At 38.2% G+C, this 25,931-nt stretch overlaps 1 protein-coding gene across 5 annotated transcripts in view; it reads right to left on the reverse strand.

Annotated features, from left to right (window-relative positions):
• Nucleotides 1-25,931, reverse strand: part of PIK3CB (phosphatidylinositol-4,5-bisphosphate 3-kinase catalytic subunit beta) — a 210,775-nt gene that overhangs the window by 17,767 nt on the left and 167,077 nt on the right. For all 5 annotated transcript variants that reach the window (XM_059162765.1, XM_059162768.1, XM_059162766.1 and 2 more), the window contains 3 exons: nucleotides 11,534-11,712; nucleotides 10,610-10,719; nucleotides 9,087-9,165 (listed from right to left, as the gene is read on the reverse strand). In XM_059162765.1, the coding sequence (XP_059018748.1) occupies nucleotides 9,087-9,165; nucleotides 10,610-10,719; nucleotides 11,534-11,712 (368 nt within the window). The remainder of the gene's footprint in view (nucleotides 1-9,086; nucleotides 9,166-10,609; nucleotides 10,720-11,533; nucleotides 11,713-25,931) is intronic.

Genomic DNA, 25,931 nt, shown 5'->3' on the forward strand with positions numbered 1-25,931 from the left:
AAACACTTTTTTTTTAAAGACTTTATTTATTTTAGATAGAGAGGGCATACATGCAGAGTAGAGGGAGCAACAGAGGGACAGAATCTCCAGCAGACTCCCTACTGAGCATGGAACCTGACATGGGTCTTGATCCCATGACCTATGACATCACATTTTAAGGGGCAACTGGGTGACTCAGCTAAGCATCCAACTCTTGATTTTAGCTCAGGTCATGCAGGGTTGTGAGACTGAGCACCAAGTCTTGGGACTCCACACTAAGCATGGAACCTGCTTAAGATTCTCTCTCTTGCACCTCTCCCTCTACCCCTCCCCCCCCAATAAATAAAAAATAAAAATAAATTAAAACATCTATTTTAAGTATGTTCAAAGAACTAAAAGAAACCATGTCTAAAGAACTAAAGGAAAAGTACAAAAATGTAGAATCATCAAATAGAAACTATCAAGAGATACTAAAACTTTCAGAAGAAAACATAAATATAAACTTTCATAATATTCTATTAGGTAATGGCTTCTTAAAACTGACACCAAAAACATAAAAAAAGAAGAAGAAGAAGAAGAAGAAGAAATAGGGGCGCCTAGGTGGCTCAGTGGGTTAAAGCCTCTGCTTTTGGCTCTGGTCATGATCTCGGAGTCCTGGGATCGAGCCCCCGTCAGGCTCTCTGCTCCACCAGGAGCTTGCTTCCTCCTCTCTCTCACTGCCTGCCTCTCTGCCTACTTGTAATCTCTGCCTATCAAATAAATAAATAAAATCTTGAAAAAAAAAAAAAAAAGAAAGAAATTGAATTTCATCAAAATTAAAAACTTTGCATCAAAGGACACTATCAAGAAAGTATAGAGACAACCCACAGAATGCAAGAAAACATTTGCAAATAATTTATTTAATAGGGTTTAGTATCTAAAATATACGAAGGGGTGTCTGGCTGATTCAGTAGGAAGAACATCTGACTCTTGATCTAGGGCTCATGAGTTCGAGCCCCATGTTGGGGGTAGAGATTACTGGGGGGGAAAAAAAAGAACTTAAAAAAAAAATGAGCAAAGGACTTAAATAGCTGTGTCTCCAAAGAGGATATACAAATGACCAGTAAGCACATTAAAAGCTGGCCAACATCCTTTGTTATTGGGCAAATACAAATTAAAACCAGAATGAGAAAACTAACAAAACTGCAAGCAGAAACTGACAAATGCCAATTATAATGGGAGGTTTTAACATATCTTCGAAGTGAAAATTAAGTAAAAATTTGATTAAAGTATAGATTTGGACACAGCTAACAAACTTGATAAAATACACTGATTTATAACCTTACTGCTAATAATTACAGCATATGGAATCTTTTCACTCACAAATAGGATTTTTGAAAACTGGACATTTTTATTAAAGCATAAAGAAATTCTTTTTTGTTTGTTTAAGATTTTTTTTTAAAGATTTTATTTATTTATTTGACAGAGAGAGATCACAAGCAGGCAGAGAGGCAGGCAGAGAGAGAGGAAGGGAAGCAGGCCCCCTGCTGAGCAGAGAGCCCCATGCGGGACTTGATCCCAGGACCCCGAGATCATGACCTGAGCCGAAGGCAGTGGCTTAACCCACTGAGCCACCCAGGCGCCCCTGTTTGTTTTAAGATTTTATTTATTTATTTGTCAGAGAGAGAGAGCGAGAGCGAGCACAGGCAGAGTGGAAGGCAGAGTCAGAGGGAGAAGCAGGCTCCCCGCGGAGCAAGGAGCCCGATGTGGGACTCGATCCCAGGACGCTGGGATCATGACCTGAGCCGAAGGCAGCTGCTCCACCAACTGAGCCACCCAGGCGTCCCGCATAAAGAAATTCTTAAGAAATGTGATATTTATACTGACCACATAATTCTGACAATAAAGAAATAAAATAAAAAACCAGAAACAACAGCAACAAAAAAAATCCAATGCACTTGGAAGTTATAGTAATTTAAACTAGATCAGGAGTGGAGCCACTGGAAAGATGGTAGCAGAGCAGGAGGACCCTAGGCTCACCTTGTCCCATGAATACAACTAGATAACTATCATATCATTCTAAATACCCCAGAAATTGACCTGAAAACTGGCAGAGCAAACTCTACAACTAAAGGTAGAGAAGAGGCCACACTGAAGAAGGTAGAAGTACAGAGACATCACTGTGGTGGGGAGGGAGCTATCATGATGGAGAATGGAGACAGATTACCACACAGAGGAGTGCACAAGGAAAACCAATCCCTGTAGCAATTAGCTTGGAAAACAATAGAGCCCAAATTTTGTGACATCTTAAAACCAGCAGGGCATAAAGCCTAAAGTTCTAAAGTTCAGCACTGGGGCTGTTCCTGGAGAGAAAGCAGGGCAAACAGCCTGCCACAGAGAGCCTGGAAATAGCTATCTGAAGAGTGCATAGGATACAAAATAGGGAGGTTATTTGTTCATCTTGAAGCATCCCAGAGAAGCAGGCTTCAAGGACAGACCCCTCCAGAAACAAATAAACTGGCAGGCACCCTGCACCTCAGCATAAGTAGAGCCTCCTCCCGGAATGAGCACAAAGGCAACACCCACTACCTAACTCGCTTATATCAAGTCTCATCTCCCCGTGCTCTTGCGGACCTGCCCTTCCCAGTCCTTCTTGCCTTAAGCCCAGCACAGTAGGACCCCTCTGTCAGAAGAATGCCCCAAGCCCCTTCTAGAACAACATCTCCCCACTCAGGAGTTATGCAGGGCATTGATTCCAGAGCTCTAGTTAAAATCACATTCAGGCCAGGAACAAAACACTGCCCAAAAAACGCAAAGAGAGCTTCTGCAGATGACTAGCCTTGATGATAAAAAAAAGCCAGGGGCACCTGGGTGGCTCAGTGGGTTAAGCCTCTGCCTTTGGCTCAGGTCATGATCTCAGGGTCCTGGGATCGAGTCCCGAATCAGGCTCTCTGCTCAGCAGGGAGCCTGCTTCCTCCTCTCTCTCTGCCTGCCTCTCTGCCTACTTGTGATCTCTCTGTCAAATAAATAAAATAAAATCTTAAAAAAAAAGAGAGAGAAAAGAAAAAGAGCCAGGGTACAATAGCACAGCACATGCAGCACATGTTGGAGACACTCCTGGAAGTGCCAGGCCGTGCAGAACAGGGGACACTACACTTCAGGGCACTACAGGACCTCTTCTTAAGACCATTACCCTCAAGAACAGGCGATGTAGCCAGCTTTCCTAACACAAAGAAGTAGGCACAGCAACTTCAACAAAATAAGAAAGAGGAATCTGTGCCAAATGAAAGAACACAACAAGGCCAGGATTACAGATCTAAGTGAAACAGAAATAAGTAACATGCCTGACAGAAAATTTAAAGTACTTATGACAAAGACACCCCCTGGACATGGAAGAAAGAGTTGAAGACCCTTAATACAGAGATTTAAAAAATAATCAAACAGAGATGAAGAGTGCAATAAACAAGATTAGAAACATGCTTGATGCAATAACAGCAGGCTGGAATAGCAGAGGAAGGAATTAACGATCTAGGAGAAAAAATAATGGAAAGAAATCAAGATGAATAAAAGAGAGAAAAAAGAATTATGCAAAATGAGAATAGACTTAACGAACTCAGTGACTCCATCAACTGTAGTAACATTCACATTACAGGATTCCCAGAAGAAGAGAGAGAAAGGGGGGCAGAGTATTTATTTGAAGAGATAATAGCTGAAAACTTCCCTAATTTGAAGAAGGAAACATATCCAAATCCAGGAGTCACAGAGAACCCCCAACAAAATCAATAAAACCAAACCCATGCTGAGACATATTAAAATTAAAATGGCAAAATATACTGATAAAAAATTTTAAATGCAGCAAGACAATACCCAATTGATAAATTTTTGAATACTACATCTGAAATTAATGACATACTATATGTTGGCTAACTGCATTTAAATAAAAAATTTTTTAAAAAGCAGCAAGACCCCATAAGGCTATCAGAGAATTTTTTATTTATTTTTATTTTTATTTTTTTATTTTGAGAGACAGAGTATGAGTGGGGATGGGAGGGAACAGTGAGAGGGACAGAGAATCTTAAGCAGGCTCCATGCCCAGCATGGTGACCAACACAGGACTCAATCTCACAACATGAGATCATGACCTGAGCCAAAATAAAGAGTCAAATGCTTGAGTCAACTTGCTTGTCAAAAAGTCAGTACAGAATAAACACAACTAAAGGGAAATCATAAAGAGGTAATCAATGATAAAATAGAAAAAAGATCAACAAAATTACAAGCTCCTTCTTTTGAAATACTAAGCAGCACACCTCTAGAGTAACAAAGAAAAACAGTGCACATAAAATAATTTTACACATGCAAAAAAGGAGAAAAATTAAACACAGAAGAGATTTTAAAATTAGGGCACCTGGGTGGCTCAGTGGGTTAAGCCTCTGCCTTCAGCTCAAGTTATGATCTCAGGTTATGATCCTAGGATTGAGGTCCACATCGGGCTCCCTGCTCATCGGAGAGCCTGCTTCCCCCCCTCTCTCTGCCTGCCTCTCTGCCTACTTGTGATTTCTCTCTCTGTGTGTCAAATAAATAAATAAAATCTTTAAAAAAAATTAAAAGATGCTGTTATAAAAGATGTATGATAATAAACCTTAAAACACTGATGAACTGGACAATTTTTAGCCTCTAAATTAACTCAAGAGGGAAAAAAAATCTGTTGAGTCCAATAACCATTAAGAAAAATCATAGTCAAAAAGACCTGGACTCGGAAAAAAAACAACACCAGAACCAAATCTTCGCAGGGACGGAAGAGGGAAAAGAACACTACAAAATAAAATATAGAAGAGTATCTTTCTTTTAAAAGATTTAATTTATTTATTTGGGAGAGAGAGAGCATGAGAGAAAGCATGAACAGGGTAAGTGGCATAGGAAGAAACAGGTTCTCTGTTGAGCAGGGAGTCCTATGTGGGGCTTGATCCCAGGACTCCGGGATCATGACCTGAGTCAAAGACAGATGCTTAACTGATGGAGCCACCCAGGCACCCCCTAGAAGAGTATCTTTAATGATAACTGCACAGAGAAAACAATTTTTAAAACTTAACTAAAAGTATAAACCTGAAAGGAATCTAGGTAATTTATAGAAGAGAGAAAAACACAGTACTTTTCAACACTGAAAACACAAAGAACCAAGCTATTTATAAAAGAAATGCAAATTTAAATTCTATGAGATACCACGATATATCCGCTAGATTTGCAAAAAATCAACAAGTCTGCTTGGCAAGGAGATATTTCTGGATGAAAGTGTAACACTGGTACAACCATTTGGACAATGGTGGTCATGCCTTATGATGGAGCAATTCCACTTCCAGCTATATAAACTAAACATCTCTTCCATATGTGAAGAGTGAGCTGTTGAGAAGTGTTCAAACTCAAGCTTTTGTTATTCTTGAAAAAACAATCAATGTAAATAGCTAGTAACAGAAGAATGGATACATTTTTATATTTATTCAAAGTATTAGTAAAGAAGTGAAAGTAAGAAATTAGATCTTCACATATTAATCTTAATAAATCCCCCAAAATGTTGTGAAGACAAAAAGTAAAAGTTGCATGTGATATAATAGCATTTATTTAAAGTTTAAAACATAGAATAGATATCAAAATATAGTTAAAGCCTAAAAGTATACATATTACAAATTTAAAACAGTGGTTAATTCTCAAACGTGAGAAGGCAGAATGGGATAAGAATGCATTAACTTTATCTGCGTGTTTAATTCCTTTTTTTAAAAAAGTAGGAAACATGTTAATAACTCTCATTTAATTGCTAAAGATATATTTATTAAGTCCCAATGTAAAAATATAAAAATAATAAATTATTTTCTGTACTTCCATGTATGAAATAGTCCACAATTTAGAAAAATAAAAGAATTAAGTAAAAGAGGAAAAGGTAAAACCATCAACTAGCATAGAAAAAAGTTTAAAACTGTATGGACCTATATTACTATCACAAAACATGCTGTTTTTTAATCCTTGATTTGAAGGAAAAAAAAAAAAAAAAAAAAAAAAAAAAAAAAGAATACAAGCCCACTGAAGAAAACTACGGAAACAGGTATACGAAGAGTGCCTGACTAGCTCAGTTAGTAGAGCGTGCCACTATCGATCTCAGGGTTGAGTTCAAGCCACACACTGGGTGTAGGAATTACTTTAAAATGTTAATAGGGTGCTTGATGGTTCAATGGGTTAAGCCTCTGCCTTCAGCTCCGGTCATGATCTCAGGATCCTGGAATCAAGCCCTACATGGGGATCTCTACTTGGTGGGGAGTCTCCTCCCTCTCTCTCTGCCTGCCTCTCTGCCTACTTGTGATCTTTGTCAAATAAATAAATAAAATCTTTAAAATAAAAAATAAAAAAATAGGGCGCCTGGGTGGCTCAGTGGGTTAAGCCGCTGCCTTTGGCTCAGGTCATGATCTCAGGGTCCTGGGATCGAGTCCCACATCGGGCTCTCTGCTCAGCAGGGAGCCTGCTTCCTCCTCTCTCTCTGCCTGCCTCTCTGCCTACTTGTGATCTCTGTCTGTCAAATAAATAAATAAAATCTTTTAAAAAAAAAAAAATAAAATAAAATGTTGAGAAAAAAAAAGAAAAAAAGAAAAGAAATAGGTACATGAAGGGTGAAATTGTCTTTAATTACATCACCCAGAAATAATGTCCATTACCATTTTAGTTTGTCAATATATTTTTTAAAATTTATTATTCCAAAATTGTTTTGGAAGATTTTATTTATTTACTTGACAGAGAGAGAGGGAGATCACAAGTAGGCAGAGAGGCTGTCAGAGAGAGAGGGGAGGCAGGCTTCCCACTGAGTGACTCGATCCCAAGATCTTGGGATCATGACCTGAGCGCTTAACCCACCGAGCCACCCAGGCGCCCCAGTTTGTCAATATTTTAGCATGTCACTTTTCAGTGAGTTTTTTTTTTAATTTTATTTATTTATTTGGTAGACAGAGATCACAAGTAGGCAAAAAGGCAGGCAGAGAGAGGAGGAAGCAGGCTCCTTGCGGAGCAGAGAGCCCGATGCAGGGCTCGATCTCAGGACTGTGGAATCATGACCTGAACTGAAGGCAGAGGCTTTAACCCACTGAGCCACCCAGGCGCCCCTCAGTGAGTTCTTAATACAACTGAAATAATTCTATGAAAACACTTCTGCACCTCACTTTTTCTTCTTGACATTTGAAGATAAGCATTTTCTCCAAATTGTTAAGCAATTCTCTATGAACAATAATGTAAAATACCTGAAATACTTGGTCATTTGAGTACGTTATTTTTTTTAAGCTTTCTTTATTTGAGAGAGAGAGAGAGAGAAAGGGAGAGAGAGATGTGGAGAAAGGGTAGGGGGAGGGGCAGAGGAAGGAGGAGACAAGCAGACACCCTACAGAATGGGGAGCCTGATGTATGGCTCCATCACAGGTCCCTGAGATCATGGCCTGTGCTGAAACCAAGAGTCAGACACTTAACCACAGTGGTCTAATTTTCTTTTTTTTGTAAATAAATTAAGGATGAATATCCTTGTGCATAAATTTCTGTCCACATTTTTAATATTTTTTAATAGGCTCTGCACCCAGCAGGGAGCCCAATGCAGGGCTTGAACTCACCATTCTAAGACCTGAGTTGAAATCAAGACTCAAAGGCTTAATCAAGCGAACCACGTAGGCACCCCTCCACATTTCTAATTTTATTTTTTTTTAAGATTTTATTTATTTATTTGACAGAGAAAGAGATGACAAGTAGGTAGAGAGGCAGGCAGGCAGAGAGAGAGGGGGAAGCAGGCTCCCTGCTGAGCAGAGAGCCCAATGTGGGGCTCAATCCCAGTCATGACCTGAGCAGAAAGCTTAAGGCTTAACCCTTAATTAGGCTTAACCCACTGAGCCACCCAGGCGCGCCCACATTTCTAATTTTAAAGTAAATTCTGGAAACACTGGATAGAGGATATAAAAAAAAAACTTGATACAGGGAGGTTTATATTAATTTACAAAGGTATATGAAAATATTTGTTTCTGTTCTTCAATGGTCTCTTAGACAAGTTTATCATTTAACAAAATCTTTGCTAGGAAATTAGTGGTTTCCAACTCTTCTTGTAATTTGTACGTCTATGCTGGAATTGACTGTGTTCATATAATTTTTAGTGTATTTATTTTATATCTTGTATCAACAGCCTTTTTATATCTTTTCTCCATATCTCTTTCTATAAGCTTTTAAAATATTTAGGATTATTACAGACTTCTACCCTGTTCATTATTTATATTATGCCCAGGGTAAGGCTTGACATTTTTTAGGTTTATAAGATTCATATCTTACATTGTTATACAAATGCAATCAACATTTTTTTTTTTTTTTGGGTAATTATCTTAATTTGCTCCTCACCTTAGAAGATTTGGTAATGATTAAAGTTTTAAAACCATTATGTTGGACACCTGCGTGGCTCAGTGGGTTAAGCCTCTGCCTTCGGCTCAGGTCCTGATCTCAGGGTCCTGGGATGGAGCCTCTCATGGGGCTCTCTGCTCAGCAGGGAGCCTGCTTCCCCTTCCCTCTGCCTGCCTCTCCGCCTACTTGTGATTTCTCTGTCAAATAAATAAATAAAATCCATTATGTTTTCTTTTTTTCTGTTGCATATAGCTGTTCTGCTGTCTACCCCTAATAATGGTGACAAGCTGAAAACCCTAAAAGAACCCCTAAAAACTTCCCTTTCCTAAAGGTAGTGGAATCAATGCTACCAGGCTAAGAAGACAGGCAGGCCCTTCTCTGGCTTTGTCATTCCCAGGACCACCAGCCAGTGCATCCTTCATGAGAGCACCTTTAAAATCACAGGTTAGATAGAACGTGACTCTTGCTGTCTGTCCAGGTTTTACTGGAAGTTCAAGCCTCTTTCTTTCTGGAATCTCTGTACATATACAGTTTTACATCTGATGAGACTTCAATAAGACAATGTATTTGACAGTACACTATAAACTGTAAAATGCTATATAAATATTACGACAAATAACAATTAATAATAATAGCAGGATAGAAGGAATAAAAAGGAAGTTTTAAAAATTCAGCTGTGGAAGGAATACAACATGAGACAAAAATAAAGTCACTAGAAATCTCACCGAAGATCCAGACCAGCTTCTTTCCAAAGTAAATCCATCAAACGCAGCATCTGGAGTGTCAACATGTCTTGTCGTAAATCTAAGGGGGGTAAAAATCCTGCTTATTATAAATACTTTCCAATTTTTGTCTCATAACATTAATTCAAGATTAGCTAATTCAGCCAGACTTAACTAAAACCATTGACAAATATTGTGCTAATACTTCCCCCAAACTGTAATACTGACCATATTTATTTTGTTAAATGTTAGGTCTGGGGCACCTGGGTGCTCAGTTAAGTGGCTGCCTTCAGCTCAGGTCATGATCCCAGAGTCCTGGGATCCAGCCCCACACTGGGCTCCCTGCTCAGCAGGGAGTCGGCTGCTTCTTCTGCCCCTCACTCTGCTCTCATGCACTCTTTCTCTCAAATAAATAAATAAAATCTAAAAATATATATTAGGTTTATTGGTTAGCATGTGCCCATAACACTAGTAACTAAATTAAGTTGAACAATATTTTTAATTGGGGCAGCTGGCTGCCTCAATCAGTAGAACATGTGACTCTTGATCTCAGGGTCATGAGTTCAAGTCCCATGTTGGGTATAGAGATTACTTAAGGAAATTCTCACTATTTCACTTTTATGAAAATTGTACAACTTTCATTGTAAGCTACTATACTAATTGTATGGATACTGTAATACTATATAGCACAGTCATGCTGTGTACAGCATCCATACAATTCACACTGCTAATTTTTTTCTTTCCTGGTTGTGTTTAAAAATACACAGAAAGTTCTTAAAAATCACTTAAGTGATTATATGATGGGTTACAAAACTCTAATAGTCAATTTTATTTATTATATCTAAGGATAATTTTCAGCTAACAGAGGGCTATTAAAGTACTGACTTCTACACAATGACATTCACATGGTCACAGTGGAGTTAGATGTCTAGCAAAACAATATGAGTTCATTTAAAAATAGACATAAACACATTTACCTATGTTCCTTTAATTCCTTTTAATAAACCCAACATACAATACTATAATCCTTTTGGACGTGAAGAACCTGAAGCTCAGTGAATTTTATGTGACTTGTCTATAATCATACAATAACAAGTGGTGGTTGTCATAACTGCCTTCTGATTGGTGTAATCACCTCAGAGGCATTCCTTTTGAAAATACTTGTCAGTAAAATATTTTAATTAAAATACAAAACTATGGCAGCAATATCAAAATTGTTACCACTGAAACAGAATATATGAATATACCACTGAAAATACTCTCTTGTACTTCACAAGCTTTTTACCAAAGAATTAGACCTTGTATTTTGTAGGGGAAAAAAAAGATTTATTAGAACAATGTATATAAGTAAGCTGTAAGCATTATTTTCTAAGAGGAAAAAAAAGGGATTTAAGACATGCCAAATTCAACCTTATGACCACTGATAGCATCTGTTACACATTTACACATCACCTTTCAGATAAAGCAAACTGACAACAAATGAAAAATACTAAGGAATTTGGTACTGCAAAAACCTCAGTACATACCATCACCATTTTTAAAAATCACTCCAACTGAATCTTCACCAAACACTTTGTTGTTGTAAACGAGCCACAAAGGCTTCATTTTGGAATCCATGTATTTACACTTTTCAACACTGAAATCAAACAAGGGGAAAATTAACCCACCTCAATTTAAAGAAATGGCAAGACTGTATATTAGATGTGGGGAAAACCCTCACCTGTTTCATTTAGCTCTGCAGAAGTCAGAACTAGAACATATCTTCCTGGTAAAAAAGTAACTAGGATGACACTTTTCACTGGCATGTAGTGATGCCAGATGGGCTAGACTGAAAACCCAGATTCATCCTTCTCACTACCTACATTTAAAATTCCTCCTTTTCTTTCTTTATTCTTCCTTGTGTTATTATATGTAGTCAATAAAAACCAGATATCATTGGATTAAAATTAGGAATATTATGAGTTCATTCTTGATTTCTTAAAGAGATCAATTTTGAAAACTGACATATGAGAATATTTATCATTACCTTTCTATTAGTACTTTTGAAGGGAATAAAAAAGCAAGAAATAATCTTTCAAATTAATTTAAGATCTCATTTGAAATAGGAAAACAAATTAGTAAATAATCTATGATGGTTGCCAACATTTTGCATACACAGGATTTTTAACTCTCAGAAACCAGTAATATAGAAAACAAATTTAGTCACATACAATTGAAAGGAAAATAACATGCAGTAACTTTTATGAACCCCACAGGTAAATTTAGCTAATAGGTATACATCCTAACACATACAAGAATAACCTTTGAGAAATTTAAGATTTTCCTTCTTTAAATACTTATGGAGGCTAACAGCTAGCCCTACTGCTCCTGCAAGGCAGTCACTCAGAAATCCTTTCCGCACTGCCATTTTCATGGAAAATTCACTGAGCACAGCAAAGACGGTCACTTACTAGAGTTCTGAGAGGATAACACATGGATTCAGAGGCGACTGCAGGTCAGAAAGGGCTTCCCGGTAAGCATTCTGTTTTAAACAAGTATGCATGGCCTCCTTCCCTTTGGCTCTGTTTAGCTTCATTGCATTCAGTTTGATTAAGCTATTTAAAGTTTTTAACTTATTGAGTGCTTCAACCTGAAAAATAAGTGTCCGCGCCAACAAAATTTATTTATGGTTAAAAATAATATAAAGTACTATAGTTTCATGTGATCATATTATTTCATAACCACTCCCTTCCTCTCCCCAACACAAACATTTGACAACCAACCAAAGTAAAATCAGTGCTTGGTTTATGACAAACATACTAGAAACAATAGAGTAAAAATCTCATTTTTATCACGTTACTTAAAGCACAATTTTTCAATCTTCAAAATCAGGGAAAAGTAAAGGGACATACATTGCTGTTAAGAAGATAAGTATGACAAAGAACTCAGCACTCTGCAGCTCAACAAGTAGTAGAATTTGAAACACAGTCTGAACCATTCCATTTGGCCAGCTTCATAGTAAAAAAGGAAAATCTGTGCACAAGTAATCCTGGGGTTCCTGCCACTCAAACTTAACATCTAGTTCTTGTCATCACTCTGGTGTAACATGTTCTCAATATACTCTTATATTCTCTTTCCATGAGTAATACAGTTAAATGAATTATTGTGTAATAAAACAAATATGAATATAGAGAACAGTATTTGTTGTCCAAGTCCACATTACTTATTTTTATGAAGTAACTCTAGCTATCAAAACTTATGCAAATTAAAAAAAAACTTATGCAGTTAGTACAAAGTCAATCAACAATGGCCAACTCAATGAAAACGATTGTGCTTAAAAGTCAACTTCACTGTTTAATAATAACTGAGGTCTTTCCATGTTGTGTTACGTAAAAATCCATTAGAAACAGCCTTGGCCAACCATAAGCCATAAAAAAGACATTTTATTTTATTATTATGTTATTAAAGCTGAAACAGCTTGTTAATATAAATACATTTATATTAACACATAAATCGACTATAACAAGCATATAAAACATGTACACAATAAACATTATGAACACCTTGGCCTGAATTTCCATTAACAGGAGATTTATTTTATAGATTATTTTCATTTTCAAACATTGCTTCTATGAGAAGAAACCACTAAGACTCTGTAGGGAGATGAATTCAGTCATGCAGTTTTTACAGACAGGCTTGCTCACAGGAAACTGGAAGGTTCTATGTAGCTTGATGAAAATCGAGAGGGCTGAAGCTTGCCAAGTTAGCCACAGACACTCCATTTCTCAACAGTTTCAGGAGCTGTACAAACACTGGCGAAAAGGGAACCAGTTGAAATACAGACTGTGCAAACAGGAACTTTTTGAAGTATTTCAAATTTGAATTTCTTCTATGTTTGTACAGTTGGGAATTTTCAGGCCCCATCACTAATTGTGTTGATATCCATTTCCTGGAATAGTGTCCTGAATACCCACATGGCCGTTAAGTCAAATACTTTTAAGTGTTTTGACACCCTGTTCTTCCACAGGTTTACAGTGATAACAAGAATCTCCAATGTAAAGTGTAGAGTATTCCCCTTGCTACTCATCAATTAGGAGTAAAAATAAAGTGATCATACATATATCATATGTTTGATGTTATATAAGTCAAACTGAGGTTCGCAGAGAACCAAAGAAATGTATGGTGTGGTTTGATCATGAATGAAGTCAATGAAGCAGGACCTCATCAAGTTGGGCCTTATAGGCTTTGTAAAAAGTTTGGGGAAGATCCCTCTACATGCTAGGTGAGATACTGCTGTATTCACGAATCAATCAATACAGCTAATAATTAAAACATACTCAGTTGAATTTTTTGTGACAACTTCAAGATCTGAAGCAAACTTCCCATGGCATTCGGGGATGAGAAACACGGGTGCGGTACTGTGAACCATTTTGAATTTACTATCTTTCTCGCCATTTTCCTCTCAGCTCTGAGCTCTGCTCTCTTTGTATCAAGTTCCTGATCTAACTGGCTTTCCTTTATAGGGCAGGTCAGATCGAGCTGGCAGATAGCTTTGCCCAGAGCTCACCTTAGCTGGCAGTTCACCCTGAAGCCCAACTGAGCTGGCAGAAAGGGCTGCCTGGAGCCAAGGCCCTAGCCTTTCAGAATACAATTTCCCAGGTGGAAAACCCGAATCTTAGTTGTGTCATTGGATTCCAAATTGGAAACTGCTGACAGTTTAGTCTGCAATTCTCTGTTTGTTTGGAATCCTTCCCCAGATTCCATGTTAGGAAATGCTACAGGCAGCTGTGGTTCTCCATTTTATTTGGAATTAGTCCATACTCCATATTCCTTGGCATTTGCTCATTTATCCCTTCCCCAGTCCAAGGTTTGATGGGAACTGGTGGTGCATACAGGGCCTTCTCTTGGCCAGGACAAAGTAACATTTCTTGGTCACTGGTGATCTATTAAGGAGCATATGGTTTTCTGTCTTGTTTTATATAGATAAAGGCTACTTCCTCTGAGGGAACTCAGAGGTCCAAAAGCTACAAAAAGCGGGGCAAACAATCAAGGCTGTTAGAGCATCTGCCACTTCAAGTAATAGGGTAAGTTGGTCAGGAATGTGTTAGAATGACACTAGGTTACCTGCCAACAGCAAGAAAACTTCTGTGCAACAAGGTATATTGTAACACACCCCACAATTCCCAACCTCATCACATGCCCCTCTTAGGTATTAGTTTGGCTCCAAGAAACCCAAAGGTCTAGCTAAAACAAATAGGATCCTAAAGAGTTGAGCACACCACCTTCTAGCACAACTGCATATTTTATGTCTAAGAATTACATGTAGAGGTCACTTTTAGATAACAGCCTTGAGCAATGAAATGTAGAACAAGGCAAAAGGGCCCACAGTGGGTACCTGGCTGAATACAGACAGCTGACCCACTTCAAAATATCCATAAGCCCTGACTGACCAATGGGCTTCTTACAACCAGGCACAGTTACCAAAAAGGGGATAATTCCATAGGTCCCCATACCTCCTCACCTTCCCCCTTTAAAAACAGCCCCCACCCACTGCCTCATTGCAGATTGTTTTTTGTGGGTTTTTTTGCTGTCCTGTTCACTGCTCCCTTGCAGTGTATTCAATAAACTTCTATCCCCTTTGTTCTGCCTTGGGTGAACCCTCTTACCTCCCATACCATCAGCTTCTAGGCTACCATCACCCCACGTTTGGGGGCCTCCATCTGATCTGGAGTGACAACACACTAGAAATTTCAGATAGCTAGAAAAATGGCAAAATCTTACTGAAGAAAACCTGGAAATATAATGGCCATTATGTGGAAATTTCCAATTAGATAAAACACGTAAGAAATGCACTTGAAATCAAGCATTTCCAAATTAAATAAACAGAATGGGATATGCACTTAGAGTATGAAGCAGCCTCTAAAAGCTTCAAAATTCCAAAACAGTTTCATTGAAGATTCACTGCAAAAGACTAATGAAAAATTAAAGAGAAAGGGTATTTAAAACAAAAACTGTAACAGACAGAGGCATAAGAGTGACATAATTTCTACTGCTCCCCTTTATCCTTAATTTGAGAACCCATTCTACTAACCCCCTGTCTGAATTGCCTTTCTAAAAAGACTATTAAACAGTTAGTTTATAAAATAAGACCACCTGAGGCTATGGGCCATTCTCTTCTCCTAACTTTCATATCTTGCTCAAAGGCAGAACTATCGGCCACAAAGAATTTCTTAAATCCAGGAGAGGATTCTGAAAATTTCTATAAGCAAATTACCCCTAGAGCCCAGGGAAGAGAAGGAAATAAAATTTCACATTATCCCTTTCTTTCCAGTTCCAGACCAATTGGTTATTGATTCTTTCTCTCCCAGAGAAAAGTATTTCTTTCTTGCTTGCTGGTCTTGTTTTATATCCTAAGGCTTGGCTTTCTGCTCACCTGAGCTATGTAAGTTGTTGTTGTGTTTTTCTGTTGTTGCTATTGTTTTGGTTATGTTTAGGAGTAACTCTAGATCTTGTGAGGATAACATCTTTTGCATATACTTTGAAGATGCCTTGTAGATCCATGGGATTGTTCAATACTGCCAGAAAGAGTTGACTGTTTGTCAAGGTTGAAACCTGACAAGATATTTGAAAGGACTTTATGGTGAGAAATTTGCCCAAATTGGAAGATATTATTCAGAGCTTGATAGGAATTTTTTAGGCCTTCTCCCCAACGGTTATACAGCAGGAAAGAAAAACATTCTAACATAGGTGCATAGATGTTATTAGCCCTTTGATATAATTTAGGCAGCAACCCAAGTCTTTGAGGAATTGAAAATAGCTGTCTTTTGTTTTACAAGTCTAGTCTTTATAGGACCAGAGACAAGAAGCAACTCGAAATCCATCAATACTTTTTACCAAACCCAAAACCTCCCACTTATCTCAATAGCCTTGTAAGTATTATGAATTCTGGCTTTAAGAAAACAAAAATTATAGGAGCCTTCATTTTTTCCCCTGTGTCTTTGAAGTACTACATGTCCTACCTGAGTCCTCTCCATAATTCTTATCTAGACCATCTCTTTGACAAGTAAACTTCAGGGAAGTAATCCTTATCAAAAGGGGAAAAAACGTAGTGAAAAGAAGGGCCACCTGTACCCCAATGTCCATAGCAGCAATGGCCATAGTCGCCAAACTGTGGAAGGAACCAAGATGCCCTTCAACAGACAAATGGATAAATAAGATATTATCCATATATACAATGGAATATTATGTCTCCATCAGAAAGGATGAATACCCCAACTTTTGTATCAACATGGAGAGGACTGGAGGAGATTATGCTGAGTGAAAGAAGTCAAGCAGAAAGAGTCAATTATCATATGGTTTCACCTACTTGTGGAGCACAAGGAATAGCACAGAGGACATTAGGAGTTGGAGAGGAGATGGGAGTTGGGGGAAATCAGAGGGATAGATGAACTGTGAGAGACTGTGGACTCTGAGAAACAAACTAAGGGTTTTGAGGGGGGGCGGGTTGGGTGAGCCTGGTGGTGGGTATTATGGAGGGCACATATTGGATGGAGCACTGGGTGTAGTACATAAACAATAAATCTTGGAACACTGAAAAAATAAAGTTTATTAAAAAGGCGGGGGCGGTCATTTGGAACTTGACTTGTTAAGAACAAATTTACAATTCTTAATGCTCTTCTCCACAAGTATTAGAAAACAGTTTGAGGCCCCTAAGCAGGTAATCTGAATTTACTCCATCCATCAGAAAAACAATTTAGAGCCAACTATTTTTCGTAAGCAGTGAGTTTTGTATTATTATACCTAATTCATGGTAGTAATTTAAAGCTATAAGCTATAAGGTCTCTGTTTGCTTCCATTTGTGTTGGTATGTGTGTTCATATATGTGTTTTAAATGTGCAGTATTTTCTACCTCCATATGGTACTGCCAAAATTAATTTATAGAAGAGCGCTGTTTGTGGCTTAAAAAAAAAAAGGCACTTACATAAATTTAGACTTCACAAAATTCTCAGAAATGTAACAGAAACTATCCCAGAAGTTTTTCAAGTTCACCTACTCTGAAATAATTTTTGGTAAATTAAAGCAAGTTTCAGTTTGTTGCTTGAGTGGAAAGAGGTGTATCTTTAGAGTTATCTACAACTGTAAGGTAGATAAACAACTTTTATTCTACCTGAATTTTCTAGCTAAATTCATATACTTCTGTCCTAATTTGTTGACAGAAAAATAACTTAGAATGATGGCTGATTTTGTCTAATGTCTAATGAAGTTTTCGTGGGTAAAATAAACAACTGTTGAGAACAAATGATTTAAACAGATTAAGTGGAATAAGAATTAATAAAGTTTTTAGCAACAATTATATTTTATTGTATATGTACTTAAAAATAGCTTCCCAAATCTCTGGTAACTTGAAATTTTAGTTTTGCTGAGTTAAAGTAACAGAAATCTGCTGAGTATTTACATCATTCACAAATAAGAAAATACTGAAGTATTAATTACTGAATATAGGTTTATCGACTTGTGGCTTCTTATTAGAGAGAAACTAAAAGGTATTTGGATATCCTAGTGCACTGGAAAATTGAAAAAGGCCTATGCTTCTAGAAATTATGAAATGTATTCATAAACTTGCCAATCTAAAGAATGCTGGTGTTAACAATTCATAATTTCTTCTAGATTTTTACCAGGAACTAAGGTTTCTAAAAGTTAAGAGTTCTAATTAATATATGTAATTAGAGCCAGCAGAAGTAAGGGAAACATCTCCATATGCAAAGAAAGCAAAATGTGTGTTTTTGGTAAAAGAAGGTATGAGAAATGAAGATACATTTTTGAGGAGTAAAAAGTTGTAGAAAGTTTGTGAAAAATAAATCTTTGGAAAGGTATTTTATATTGGTCAGGGCTAAGACTGGAATGAGTAAGTTTTAATATCAAAAGTAAGCTGGGGGGCACCTGGGTGGCTCAGTGGGTTAAGCTGCTGCCTTCAGCTCAGGTTGTGATCTTGGGGTCCTGGGATTGAGCCCCGCACTGGGCTCTCTGCTCAGCAGGGAGCCTGCTTTCCTCTCTCTCTCTTTCTTTTAAAAAAAAAAAAAAAAAAAAAGTAAGCTGGTATGAAATTAGAATTTGGTTTTCTCTGGTTTTTATTTTTTAACTTTTAGTGTACTTTTGATAACAGAGTGTAGAAGTTTCTTTACCTTTAAGTGATCTGCCTAGAAAACAAAGATACTGTGTTTTAACAAAATAATTTCCTGTGGTTGCCCTCTTTATTAGGTTGTTGATTACTTAAGAAAACTGAGTCTTCTCAGTATTAAAAGAGCTAAGTGTTGCAAACAGATAATTAAGTTTCATAATGATCTGTAATCCTATCTAACTATTCAAGGGCTTTAACACTTCATTTCTCCCCCACCATAAACTTCTCAAAATCAAATTATAAATGTTCTTTTTGACCTGGAATAAACTTCGGGATTTTTCCAAAGGCTCCTAGAATATTTCAAGGGATCTCTTAAACTAATTAGGTTTATTTGATACGTGCGTGAAATTACGTAGAAAATATTGTCAAACAAGAAGTAAGCTGGGCAACCCTGTTGGGACCCCCTCACTCTTGAGAGCTTTTTATCTTCACTTAATAAACTTCTATGCTTTAACTCACCAAAAAAAAAAATTAATAATAATAGCAGTAAGCCTTCATTATAAAGCATTTGTGTTCTAAAAATTATATGAAATTCCTAGAAACCTAGCATGCCCTAGTATAATATTATCACTTGTAATTCTGATTATCTTAAAAGGTTTGACATCCTCTGGGACCCCAATAAAAAAATGGCAAAAGTGAACCATCTTCTTACTATTACCGCTTCCCTTCTGAAATTGCTGTCATTAAAACTGAGGCTCACATTAAAAGAATTAAGCCTGAGTATCAGAAAAATGCCCCAGCTGACCTTCATGCTAAGGCAACAGCAACACATCTATGAAGATTATGGCACATGTGGAAGAAATCCTTTCTGCTTCTGCAAAATCTGCCCCTCACTGCCAGACTTTTGCCATCCTGATGGACTTGGAAGATGGCAACAGTCTGTTCCTGAATTAGAGAAATTAGCATGTGTAAGCAATAGCTGTAAGTTAAACAAACGTTTGAGGCTATGAGAAACCCAAGATGGCTTCTTGGTTCTTGGTGATTCCCTGGCAAACTTTATTTTTTAGTTTGTGGATTCCTTCACCCACCAGAGTGCATTTAAGATGATACAAATTATGAACAGAGATTGGTAAAAAGACTTTATTAAAAAAAAAAAAAAAAAAAAAAAAAAAAAAAAGACTTTATTAAACTGCAAACGCAGTCTACTCGTAATGTCTGACCTGTCAGGTCCACAATCCCCAAGAATAACTATTTTTGTCCCAAGAGATCTCAGACCTCCACCTTCTGGGCCTTCTGAATATCTGTAGATGACTTCATTCAATTGCCACGCAGTATGGACTACCAATTTGTTGATATTGTATGTGTGTTTTCCAGATGGGCTGAAGCATTCCGAAACTCCAAGGCTGATGTCCTCACACTGTATTTTCCACTTGTGGAATACCTTCCACAATCCCCAGTGATGAAGGCCCCCACTTCACTGGACAAATAACATAAGGCTTAATAAAAACCTGGCAAACTTCTTAGAATTAACATTGTCCCTATCACCTTCAATCATAAGGCAAAACTGAGAGAATTAATGGGGTTCTTAAACTTAAAATTTCTAAATTTGCCTCAACTATTGGACTTTCCTGACCTACGGCATTATCTTTGGTCTTGCTGACTATTAGTAGTTACCCCTTTAGGAAACAAACTTACCGCTTATATGACAGTCACCAGTAGACCAATGTCTATTAGTATACAGCCTTATGCTGATCCCTTGTTGTTTCATGCTCCTAAGACCAGCTACTGTAAATCTCTAATATCTTATGCTCAAGACTATCATCAACAGATTAAAGATTTTTTGGATCCCAATTCAAAGGTTCCTGTTGGTCAGAGTCTAGAGCTTGGTGAATGGTCATTCTGGAAATGTCATCGAAGACAGCTGTTATAACCCCACTGGAAGGGACCTTACCCAGTGCTCTTGACCACTACACTGCTTGGGTATTCATCTCACAGCTAATGGCAGTTCCACCTCCAACCTGGTCTTGTGCAGAGGCTGGCAACCTCTAAGTCAAATTGATGAGAAAGAGATGTAGCTGACCTTGAGGCAGACTGCTTCTGCCTAAGGCGACAGATCAAGACTTCAGACCTTAACTAAACATGAAAACCTTTCTTCTTCCCCTTTCTTTTACTCTGGCATTAGCCTGAAAGATAATGCCCTCATCTTTTTCTCCCCAGGCCATTGCTTAAGGGAGGTAACATCTGGATTTTAAAACAACCTTACAGTTCAGGTAAGAGAAAAATCTGAGACCCTAACTTTTCACAAGCAAAATAAGACAACACATTGGGTGACTCCCTTGAAGTTGCACTGTTGAGTTAGAAAGGACCTGCTGGGAGGCTTTCATGATTCAGGAATTCACTCCTCTTGACAGGACCCTACTTTCCTGGTTACAGGTAAATGTAAATTAGCTCATGATCAGGAAATTCACAATTCTTGAAATTACTGCAGAATCTGCTGCTAAAGCAACAGAGGCCCAACAACCATCCTTAGATTCTTTAGCCAAGGCTGTTCTTAATAGTAAGACAGCCCTCTATTATCTTTTAGCCAAGCAGGGGAGTACCTCTGCTGTGGCCAACAACACCTGCTATATCTGGATTAACATTTCACAGGAAGCTGAAACTTGGTTTCATAAGATCACTAAGCAAGCTACTTGCCTTAAAAGGACTCTTTCAATAGGGTCTTCTTTGACTGGTCTGGGTCTTGCGGACCATATCTCCCAATGCACTCCAAACACTGGGAATTACCCTGCTTATAGTTATCATAATAATTGCACCAAGTAATTCTCTCACAAGTTTTAAATGTTAAGCCACTAACCATCAAGTAAATGAACTCCTTAAGACTGGAATGTCAAAAAAAAGAACAAAGAGAATGACTGATTTCCATAACCTATGAATACCACAGGGATTAAGCAAAAACATTCTAACCTATGGATAATAGAATCCACACAAGAGACAACAAAAACTTTGAGAACTTCAAAACAGTATCTGATAGTGACACTAACGCCTTAAATTTTGATCACATCTCTCCATTAAGCTGAGAGCCTGATCAAAAGGGAAATGTTGAAAGAAAAGGACAGGCCCCAAATGCTAGGTCAAGTCACCAAACTGGGGCTTAATACCTAACCTTACTGCAACTTCAACCTTCTCCTCCCCCCCTCTTAAAAGATTTATTTATTTGAGAGAGAGCAACAGGGGGGAAGAGGGAGAGGGAGAGAGAAACTCAAGTAGACTCTATGCTAAATAGAGCCCCTAATCAGGGCTCAGTCTCACAACCCTGAGACCATGACCTGAGCCAAAACCAAGAGTTGGACGGTTAACTAACTGTGCCACCCAGGCGCCCTCTTTCTTCATTTTTAAGATTTATTTGTTTATTTTGTGTGTGTGTGTGTGAGAGAGAAAGCAGGAGTGGGAAGAGGTGCAGAGGAATAAACAGAATCCCAAGCAGCCTCCATGCTGAGCTCAGGGCCCAACAGCGGGGCTTGATCTCATGAGCCTGAGATCATGAGTCCAATGCTTAAGTGACTGAGCCACCCACATGCTACCACCTCCAAGCAAAGTATAGTCTTAGGCAGGAATTTTCTGCTCAGTACCAATAAGGTAATCTGTCACAGGAGCCCTCTCAAACCCCTAAAGGAAAATGAGGAAATCCACCTCCAATAATAATAAGACCCTCGGGCCCCTTCCCCTAAGGGAAGGTAACTGTCCTAAAACAATCATTTCTGTCCTAAAACAAACATTTCTTATCTTTTGTTAATTGCATCCCCCATTACTCCCTACAAAATCCTTCTATTTTGCAACTCAAAGTCCCCTGTACTAGATTAGCTGGATAGGACACTGCCCAATTCATGAATCAATTAATAAAGCCAATTAGATGGTTTTTAAAAAATGGGATTTTATTCTCCATGAAATGAATACTCAGGGATTTTAAAAGTGAAAATAACGTAATACATCTACATTTTTAAAAGGTTACTTTATCTGCTATGCAGTACAGGAGATACGTGTGCAACAATGGAAACAAAAGGCAAAATTTAAGAAGTTAATGAAGACATTCAGGTGAGGGGCGCCTGGGCGGCTGAGTTGTTAAGCACCTGCCTTCAGCTCAGGTCATGATCCCAGAGTCTGGGATCGAGCCCCACATCAAGCCCTGCATCAGTCTCCCTACTCAGTGGGAAGCTTTTTCCTCTCCCACTCCCCTGCTTGTGTTCCTTCTCTTGCTGTTTCTCTCTCTCTCTCAAATAAATAATAAAATCTTAAAACAAACAAACAAACAAACAAACAACAAGACATTCAGGTGAGAGAAGATAATGGATTGGTAGAGGACAGTAGCCATGAGCACAAGAGACACTGATAGGTATGAGATATTTTTAAGAGGACTATAAAATTAAGGGGACTAATAGTATCCATTTCATGTAATTGTGAAGATAAAATGGCCCATAATAAATGGTGAGTAAATGTTAGCTATTATTACCACCATTAATGGGCTTTCCAAAAGGATCAGATAATAGTTGTTTTAACATGAATGAGAAATCATAATACAATCATAATATAATAATATATTACACATATATAATGTAAATCATGTATGAAAAGCTATGGGAGCTTCTTTGGCAATGCAAATGAGTTAGAAAAGTATAATGAAACTGGGAATTACCACAAGGATAGTTTATAAAATAGGGTGGACACCAGAGAGGTATAGGAATGAGTAGGTTAAGAGTGAGGAAACAAATGGCCTTCAAATGAGATCAAGAGGTTGGAAAATATAGCAAGGTAGGGAGTCTCTGCCATGAGGAAAAAACAATGTACCAAGAAGCAAAGTCTGGAAGAGGTCTTTTTTTTTTTTTTTAAAGATTTTATTTATTTATTTTACAGAGAGAGATCACAAGTAGGCAGAGAGGCAGGCAGAGAGAGAGGAGGAAGCAGGCTCCCCGCTGAGCAGAGAGCCCGATGCGGGACTCGATCCCAGGACCCTGAGATCATGACCTGAGCCGAAGGCAGCGGCTTAACCCACCGAGCCACCCAGGTGCCCTGGAAGAGGTTTTTTTAATTCTACAAAATATTTTGTCTAAGTGGACTAAATACATGGATTCAGATTACATCAGCTAGATATAACTACCTTGCTAAAACTTCCTGGTCAGATACAGTTTATAGTCTGATGTTTACACCCAGACAATAATTAACACCTACAGTAAAACCTTCAGGACTCATTTCTCTAACATGCACCCAGACACCTAGACACAGTAAAGGTGTTAATTCTCCCCAATGTTTGGGGAGAATCAGTGCCAAGACTGAAACAGATTTTTCCCTGGCTTCTCCAAAGGAACCTATGGTTTTAACCATGGTAACTGCATATTGGAGGAAAGGAAAAAACCAGACCCTTTTAAACTTCTAGATACTTGCTTTGAAATGACACTAACTCTAGGAGACTCAAAATATCACCGAGGTCCACCAGAGTAGATGCTTATGGAAGTAAGCACAGATATGTTTCACAGTATGCCCAATGGGTCCCAAACCCATCTCTGGCTATTTCTTCAATTCTAGAATGCATAATTGGAATAGATATACTCAGCAGCTGGCAGAATTTCCATATTGGTTCCTAGACCTATAGAGTGAGGGCTATTTTGGTGGAAAAGTCAAGCAGAAGTTATCACAACCATCTCTACCTAAGAAAACAATAAACCAAAAGCAGTACCCATTCCTGCAGGACTTAAAAAATGCAGGGGTGGTAATTCCCATCACAACCCTATTCATCTTGCCTATTTGGCCTATGCAAAGGACACACAGATCTTAGAGAATTACAGTGGATCATCCTAACATTATAATTAGGTGGTACACCAAATACGGTTTTGTTGCGGAACAAAGTAACACATCCCCTGGTACTTGGTATACAACTATTGAGCTAACAAACGCTTTTTCCTCCTCCATAACTGTCAATAAAGTATCACAAGAGGTTTCCTTAAGCTGGCAAGGCCAACAATACATTTTCACTGTCCTTTCTCAGGGGTATATCAATTCTCCAGCTCTATGTCATAATTTAATTTACAGAGATCTTGATCACATCTACTCTCAACAAGATACCACTCTGACACCTTTATAATATTAGGCTGATCCAACCTAGTGAGTAAGAAATAGCAACTTAGAAGGTAGGAAATATTCCAAAAAAATTTGGGGCCTTTTACCTCAATGAAACTTGAAGCACTCAATTTATATGGAGTATTATCAAGATATTCTAAGGTAAAGAAAAATTTGTTACTCTGGGCCCTCCTACAACCAAAAATGAGACACAGTAGCTAGGGGGCCTCTCTGCATTGTAAAGATAACATATTCCTCAGGTGGGTAATGTACTGTAGTCTATTTCCTAAGTGACCTAAAAGGGTGCTAGTTTTGAATGAGATCCCAAATAAGAGAGGGTTCTGCAATAAGTTCAGACTGCTATGCAAACTGCTGTGCTACTTGGTCCTATGATCCAACAGATCTAATGGTTCTTGAACTGTCAGTGGCAGATATAGATGCTGTTTGGAGCCTCTGGCAGGCCCCTATAGGTAAACCATAGTACAGGTCCTCAGGATTTTGGGGAAAAAAAAAGAAACAAACAAACAAAAAAAAACACCTGCCATCTCCAGTAGATAAATACTCTCCTTTAGAGAAACAGCTCTTAGTTTGCTAATGGGATTTCATACTGAATGTTTAAACACTGGCCACCAGGCAAGCATGTGAACTGAGCTGCCAAATATGAATTAGGTGTTATCTGACCCACCAAGCCATAAAAATGGGTGAGCAAAATAGTATTCCATCAACAAATGAAAGTGGTGTATATAAGACTAGACCTGAGCAGGTCCTGAAGGCACAATAAGTTTTATATGAAAAAGTGACTCAAATGTCCATGGTTTCCCATGGAATTGTTACACTACCTTCTTTTTCTCAGCCTGCCCCTATGTCCTCAAAGGAAGTTCCCTTCAGTCAGTTAACAAAGGAAGAAAAGAGAAGACTCAACATGATTTACAGTATGTAGGCATCATATGAAACTTGGCAACTGTGGTACTACAGTCCCTTTCTGAAACATTTCTAAAGGACTGTGCTCAAGTTCTGTTGGGCAGAACTTTGGAAACTGCAACTCACTGTTCACTTTGCTTGGAAGGAGAAATGGCCAGACATGCAATTATATACCAATTCATGAGATGTAACTAAAGCTTGGCTGATGGCCAGGGACTGAGAAGGAACATGACTAGAAAATTAGTGACAAAGAAATTTGGGGAAGAGATATGTAATAAACCTCTCTGAATGTATACCAAAGGGTGTCTCTGGAAGAGAGTTTTTATAATCAAATGGATAGGATGCCCCATTTTGTGGATACTTGTCAGCCTCTTTTTCCAATCACCCCTGTCATCATGCAATGGCTTCATGAACAAAGTGGTCAAGGTGACAGGGATAGGTGGCAGGGATGGAGGTTATACATGTGTTTAGCAATATGGACCTCCACTCACTGAAGCCTATCTGACTATGACCACCACTGAGTGACTACTGTGCCAGCAGCAGAGACCAACACTGAGACCCTAATATAGCACCATTTACCTTTACCCAGGATGGTCAGCCAGCTATCTGGTGACAGGTTGATTACACTAGACTGCTTCTACTATAGAAGGGGCAATATTCTCTTCTTACTGGAATAAACACTCAACTCTCTATATGAATTTGCCTTCTCTGCATGCAATGTT

Source organism: Mustela lutreola, chromosome 2 (assembly GCF_030435805.1).
Source record: "Mustela lutreola isolate mMusLut2 chromosome 2, mMusLut2.pri, whole genome shotgun sequence".
In the NCBI taxonomy this organism is placed as follows: Eukaryota; Metazoa; Chordata; class Mammalia; order Carnivora; family Mustelidae; genus Mustela; species Mustela lutreola.